Below are 7,220 nucleotides of genomic sequence, written 5' to 3' on the forward strand. Positions count from 1 at the left end.
AAGTTATTAATATACATATATTTTGGTTTATTTTATAATTGTATACACAATTATTCTAAGACGCCACGGTTTTATTTATATATTTTATATCTATATAAATAATAATAAATAAATATCTATTATTATTTTATTTGTGAGAACGTGATTGGCTCTTACTTTTAGAATCAACCAATCAACGCAAAGTGTTAACAACACGAACTCAACAGTTGGTATCTGTTGAACGCGCCCATTGCCATGCATGGTGACAGAGGTTAGGTTAGGAAATATTATTCCATCACATTTCGGCCGGGACGGTCGCGCGCTCGCGGATCCGCGGATCAAATTAATACGCCGACGCCGAGTTCTCCAGTGATCGATACCTGGCCGGATCGTCACCCGGCCGAGACGGTCGCGCGCTCGCGGATCTGCGGATCAATTTAATACGCCGACGCCGAGTTCTCCAGTGATCGATACCTGGTCGGATCGTCACCCGGCCGAGACGGTCGCGCGCTCGCGGATCTGCGGATTAAATTAATTAATACGCCGAGTTCTCCAGTGATCGATACCTGGCCGGATCGTCACCCGGCCGAGACGGTCGCGCGCTCGCGGATCTGCGGATCAAATTAATACGCCGACGCCGAGTTCTCCAGTGATCGATACCTGGCCGGATCGTCACCCGGCTGGGACGGTCGTGCGCTCGCGAATCCGCGGATCAAATATTTAATACGAGTTCTCCAGTGATCGATACTTGGCCGGATCGTCACCCGGCCGGATCGTCACCCGTGCACGACGGCAGGCTATCCAGTACCGAGACGCCGCGCTATATCGTCTCTTCCACAGAACGTCTCCTGGCGTCGACGTCCTCTTCGTCGTCCTTTTCGTCAGAGACTGGTAAGTGTGCGTCTTGCTTTTCTCGAGCAAATTATAAGGACTGAGATATTTCGATATCGATTTTTTCTCCCACTAACATTTTTATGTATTCTTGGTTTCGTGGATATTTGATCGCCTAAATATTGTAAGATTTTTGAAAAGATATAAGTAAATAATTTTCAAATAGAGATAGGCATGAGTCGGTTGGATAGCGTTAGCACGAAAATAAATAAACAGGACGTCCGGAAGGTTAAATGGAGTAGGGGAAAGCTTTTGCGCAGGAAGGCATGGACAAACGGCAGAGAGATTTGAATCGCTGAGCGAGAAGTACATAACGTAATTTGGAGAGAGAGAGAGAGAGAGAGAGAGGAGAGAGAGAGAGAGAGAGAGAGAGAGAGAGAGAGAGAGAGAGAGAGAGAGAGAGAGAAGAGAGAGAGAGAGAGAGAGAGAGAGAGAGAGAGAGAGAGAGAGAGAGAGAGAGAGAGAGAGAGGGAGAGAGAGAGAGAGAGAGAGAGAGAGGAGGGAGAGAGGAGAGAAGCATAGGTGCGTGCGAGATATATGAATATAGAGAGATAGATCGGTCGAAAGCCTTGCGGTAAAGTAACGAGGGAATGTTTCTGGACTATATGTATATTTATAAAATAAAGAACTTGTCGTTATATTGAATCACAGATCTTACACATTTAAATGCTTTATAAATTCCATGAATTTAAATTGTTTTTTTACCCCGCAAATCTTTGACACTACAGATATAGAATTATTAAAATTTTTTGATAGATATTAGGATTTCTTTAGCTATAACGGAATTTTGACCTAAATCCTTGCTGGACAATTTATAAAAGTGTATCTTCAGAAATAATTAAATAGATAGATTGAAGGAATTAAAAATCGAATATATTATATCTATACAATTTCCACGCTTGTTTGAAATTCTGCGAAATTGCGATAGCTCGATGATTTCTCATGTTTCGACAAATCTTTATTTAATCGCTATCAGACTAATTCTTCTTTCGAAATTCAGGTATCACTCGCCGTCCACAACAACCAGTACCCAATCATCGGCCTCCAACGAGCGCTCACGTCAATCTCGCCGACGTCCGAGGCGTCGACGAATGTCCACCGCGGCGGCGGTTATCAGAACACAAAGAGTACCGTTGAGAAATATCTGATCTCGAAGTCGGTACAGAGGCTACGGTCGCTACTTCGGTCAACAGTCAGACGATCATCAGTTCGGGCAAGACTGTATACTTTACGCAACTTGTCCCAAGCAACTGGACGGATCAACCAAAGCGGCGATCTCGAGCAATCAGCGGTGAAACCTTTGTCACAAGACAACAATAACTACCAAGGCCGCGACGACAACAGCAGTGACGCGAGGTAAGATTAAGATTTTGATAATTTCTCATGTTTCGACCAAATCTTTATTTATCGCTTCGAAATTTAGGTATTACTCGCCGTACACAACGACCAGTACCCAATCATCGGCCTCCAACGAGCGCTTCACGTCAATCTCGCCAACGTCCGAGGCGTCGACGAATGTCCACCGCGGCGGCGGCTATCAGAACACAAAGAGTACCGTTGAGAAATATCTGATCTCGAAGTCGGTTCAGAGCTACGGTCGCTACTCGGTCAACAGTCAGACCGATCATCAGTTTGGGCAAAACTGATACTTTACCGCTACGAGTACCGCAACTCGCCCAAGCAACTGGACGGATCAACCAAAGCGGCGATCTCGAGCATCAGCGGTGAAACCACTGTCACAAAGACAACAATAACTACCAAGGCCGCGACGACAACAGCAGTGACGCGAAAATTTGGTAAGATTAAGATTTTTGCCAATGCGCGAACTCAGTGATTTTTATACGTTTTCGACTAATTGCTTATTTAACGATGATCACTATTTTTACAGGTATTAAAAAAGTGCATCATGCCTAAGGATATTCAACATTTAACAAAAAGACGAAGAAATCAATTAATAAATATAGAAATAAATAGAGATAATAGTAATGGACAACTAGCAGAAAGGTATGTATCGAATGTAGCGCCTAATAATGATCGAGTGCAAGAAGCGGAACGTAATATTGTTCAGTATAATAATACTGAACAATATTGCGTTATAAGTAACAATGAAATTCATGTAGTACAGTCGGAGCCACCCAGTTTATTACTTTCTGATACAGAAAGTAGTTTATTACTTTCTGATACAGAAAGCAATAAACAATTTAACGATGAAATTGATGAACAAGATCATATAAATGAGAAGTTTGAAAATAATGAAACGAGTTTGCGAGTAGATTTACAAACTTTAATAATTCAAAATAACGTTCCACATACTACTGCTAACAAACTGCTACAAGTTCTCAGAAAACATGGTCACGTAAATTTGCCTAAAGATGTTAGGGTTTTACTTGCAACTCCACGAAACGCATATGCAACTATTACATCTTTAAACACTAATGGGTGCTATAAGCACTTTGGTCTTTTTTGTAGTCTCGAACGATCTATACGTATATATTCTAATTTCATAAAGGGAAATGAAATTAAAATAAACATAAATATAGATGGTTTACCCATGTCTAAGAGTTCTGGTAGCCAGTTTTGGCCCATAATGGCAGCCATTGAAGGAATTGACGTTTATACGTTGCCTTTTGTAATTGGTGTGTATCACGGCACGCGTAAACCTCAAGACGCAAACGAATTTCTAACTGACTTTGTCAATGAATTCATTCTCTTTTCTCAAATGGAATTACTGTTTCAAATAAAAAATACATTGTTGCAATTAATGCTATACTATGTGATGCTCCGGCTAGAGCATTTGTTACATTTACAAAAGGTCATGCAGGATACTTTTCGTGTTCCAAATGTATACAAGAGGGTGATTTTGTAAAAAATAAAGTAACTTTTCCTGAAACTAATAATACATTACGTACAGATTACTCATTCAAGAATCGAATTCATCCTGAACATCATACAGGTTATTCTATACTAGAAATGCTTCTCATTGGAATATTATAGGTATTACTATTTATACTGTCATGTTCAGGAGAAAAGCTTTCCTTCACTGGTACACCGGCGAGGACATGGACGAGATGGAATTCAGTGAGGCCGAATCGAACATAAATGACTTGGTGTCCGAGTACCAGCAGTACCAGGAGGCTACCGCGGACGAGGACGCAGAATTCGACGAGGAGCAGGAAGCTGAGGTCGACGAGAACTAAGAAAAAAAAATATATATATCCCGCGACGGAAGCGACACTCTCCTTATTATCTCTCTCTTTCTTTCGACCGAGCGATAACGCAACACACCCTTCACCCATGCTTCTTAACTCGTTATCTCTCTTTTTTGTATTTTTTTTTAACGGACTTCTGTTTCGAACTTTTGCGGAGCGCGCGCGCGTTTTTCATTGCTGCTCGTCAATATTGCACCTAGTGCGATAATTCGAAAATTGATTTCTTATTTTTGAATGTGTCTTTCTACAAGATTACTTTTGATTATTGATTCTCGCGCGCCTCTATCATCATCCACTGTACAACCGCCGAGAGCGGCCGCTACGTACAAATAGGTGAAAATTTCTACAGAATAAGTTTGAAATGTTTCCAAGAACTTTTTTCTAATCGCATTTTGTAAAATTGTATTTTTATTTTATATCTCCATAGAGTTATTATACTGATTTGCTTATTTTAATTTTCACCGATAAAATTTGATTTTTTGAAATATGATTTTGATGATTATAAATATGATATTTTTTACTTGATTTTATGTTCGATTAAGTATACTAATCTGTTATACAAAGGATAAAACAAATTCTTAAATTGATATAAACGATATCTACAGTTTAAACCTGTAAAAAAAGCTTCAAGAAAAAAGAAAAGCTTAAAGAATGTGTGCATCAATAAAACATTTATGCAATAAAAAATATATCTTTTCATATTTATTTTTCTTTAGAACATTAAAAATTCGTTATTTGTATCTTAACTGTAGAGTTATAATTTATATCTATTGTATAGATGCATCTCTCTCATTGCCAATACATTTATATAGATCTACATGTAATTATTTCAGAGATGTATCTGCATTAAAGATATAAATTTTAACTTTACAGTTATAGATACAAATAACTTCGACCATTATGGCTATTTCAATACTAGATATATAGATAATACTAGATAACAGTATTTCGGTTGTATATATATTGCAGTTATATACATTTATATAATTTCAATATAATGCGTTATATTGCTGTTATGTCCACACAATGTCACGTGAGTGGGAAATTACAATTAACATATATATAACTAAAACCTCCAGGTTACATTACACGTTACATTTCGTTTTATTGCGGCAATATAATGGTTACATAACTGTGTTTGCTGGGTAATATATTTTTTAAGAAAAAAAAACATATATTATGGGATATTCTGTATATATGGAGAACAAATAGAGACGTAATATCGGTGAGCATAGCATTGAAACATCCTCCTCTATAGACAATATGACACTTATTCGCACGACAGCGCATATTATATATAATCCTTTCCGCCATCACTATTAAAAACCTGACTACATGTCATCCTCTCGACGAAACATACCTATTACAAAACGAGAAGACGAAGCAAAATTCGTTGAGCTGTTGGTATGTATTGCACAAATACACAATTGGTATCACAAATTGACTCCAACGTATGCGAGCCAAACACTTCGTCGTCGCACGCAATCTGTTTTATGGGAACGAGAACCAGCACGCGAAACAGGAGCGATAAATGGAATGCATCTCGCGTTTAGAAAAGTAAACAAATAAGCTGCTCCTCCAGACACAACGTTTTAAATGTTCCGATAATCTAAATGTGAATAATTCTAAATGTAAATATTTTCCGTTCTTTACGAATGTAGAAGTGAACGAAAGGCAAAAGCGAGAGGCTGACGCAACGTTTCAGCACGACACACGAGATACGTCCGTGTAAGATAAACGGAGGAAACACCGGTCGTCGAGTCTGAAAAATATAATAACAACAGTGACATTAATTTGTGCCGATTCTCGCTCGATTCACTATTTACGAATTATGATAATAAACTTACCAATATTTTCCGTTCTTTATGAATGTAGAAGTGAACGAAAGGCAAAAGCGAGAGGCTGACGCAACGTTTCAGCACGATACACGAGATACGTCCGTGTAAGATAAACGGAGGAAACACCGGTCGTCGAGTCTGAAAAATATAATAACAACAGTGACATTAATTTGTGCCGATTCTCTCTCGATTCACTATTTACGAATTATGATAATAAATTTATCAATATTTTCCGTTCTTTACGAATGTAGAAGTGAACGAAAGGCAAAAGCGAGAGGCTGACGCAACGTTTGAGCAACGTTTTAGGACGACACACGAGATACGTCCGTGTAAGATAAACGGAGGAAACACCGGTCGTCGAGTCTGAAAAATATAATAACAACAGTGACATTAATTTGTGCCGATTCTCACTCGATTCACTATTTACGAATTATGATAATAAACTTACCAATATTTTCCGTTCTTTACGAATGTAGAAGTGAACGAAAGGCAAAAGCGAGAGGCTGACGCAACGTTTGAGCAACGTTTTAAGACGACACACAAGACACGTATCCGTATACGTGCTGTCGTACGTTGCTGTCGAACGGAGACAGCCGTTTCTCGCACTCGCGGATCGTTTCCTCGCTCGCGTGCACATACGCGAATAATGACCGAATTAATAAAGACGGGGCCAAAGAAGCCGCGGAAGGTTATGTCGACGAGACCGTCGCGCACATGGACACTATGGACAGCCGTTTCTCGCACTCACGGATCGTTTCTTGTCCTCGCGCGCTTCTCGCTTGCGTGCACGACACAACTTCGACAAGATGTCCGACCGCCGACGTCCGACTTCGTGTTCGTGGCTTCGTGGCCGATCGACTCTCATCGGGGCGACTTCGGCTCGCCTAGCGCGCGCATCCCCTTAGGAAAATTTACTTAAAGTTTTTTAAAGTTACTTAAAGTATTTTAAAGTATTATAAAGTATACTAGCCGTAATAATAGTATACTAATAGTATAATAGTAGACTAATAGTATACTGACAGCCGAGCGTAAAGTTTTCTTTAAGTTATTAACCTCAATAAAAACTTTATAAGCAAGTCGCAAATATACTTTAAATTTACTTTTAACAAACGTAATACTTATAAATATACTTTAACTTTACTTTTTATAAAGGTAATACTTAAAGCTGATTTTAACTTATGCGTGTTGTTTCAACAGTATATTTAAAAAGACAAGTTCCCTTTTTCACCACACTTGCACCACACGAGACATTAAGAAATATTATATCATATATCCAATTCAAAATTTTATTACTCTTTTTAAA

General features: G+C 38.9%; 1 protein-coding gene and 1 long non-coding RNA gene across 3 annotated transcripts; one reads left to right on the plus strand and one right to left on the minus strand.

Moving 5' to 3' along the window:
• Positions 1–215: 215 nt before the first annotated feature.
• On the plus strand, positions 216–4,768 carry LOC139781075 (tubulin beta-1 chain-like). 2 transcript variants are annotated; one of them, XR_011720414.1, is made up of 4 exons: positions 216–870; positions 2,294–2,666; positions 2,759–2,874; positions 3,893–4,768. XR_011720414.1 is itself a non-coding variant. In XM_071719900.1 (4 exons), the coding sequence occupies exons 3-4, from the start codon at positions 2,777–2,779 to the stop codon at positions 4,065–4,067; spliced, it is 273 nt and encodes a 90-aa protein (XP_071576001.1). In that variant the 5' UTR covers positions 2,127–2,226; positions 2,294–2,666; positions 2,759–2,776; the 3' UTR covers positions 4,068–4,768. The 2 variants fall into 2 exon arrangements, 1 of the variants encoding a protein (XP_071576001.1); XM_071719900.1 differs by lacking the exon at positions 216–870 and adding an exon at positions 2,127–2,226.
• A 391-nt stretch (positions 4,769–5,159) lies between these two features.
• Positions 5,160–6,765, minus strand: LOC139781076 (uncharacterized). Its single transcript, XR_011720415.1, has 3 exons — positions 6,366–6,765; positions 5,927–6,280; positions 5,160–5,841 (listed from the first exon to the last, which is right to left on the minus strand). It is a non-coding gene; the product is annotated as an uncharacterized lncRNA (long non-coding RNA).
• Between the last annotated feature and the right edge of the window lie 455 nt (positions 6,766–7,220).

This window comes from Temnothorax nylanderi, unplaced genomic scaffold (genome assembly GCF_030848795.1).
Source record: "Temnothorax nylanderi isolate EJ_2023f unplaced genomic scaffold, tnyl_v1.0 TNYL_tig0314_pilon, whole genome shotgun sequence".
Lineage (NCBI taxonomy): Eukaryota > Metazoa > Arthropoda > Insecta > Hymenoptera > Formicidae > Temnothorax > Temnothorax nylanderi.

What these genes read in the sequence shown, in the direction of transcription:
- LOC139781075 (XM_071719900.1), top strand. Translation starts at nt 2,777, where the DNA reads ATGCCTAAGGATATTCAACATTTAACAAAAAGACGAAGAAATCAATTA. An exon ending in AATGGACAACTAGCAGAAAG is followed by an intron (nt 2,875 to 3,892) that starts GTATGTATCGAA and finishes TGTCATGTTCAG; the next exon opens with GAGAAAAGCTTTCCTTCACT.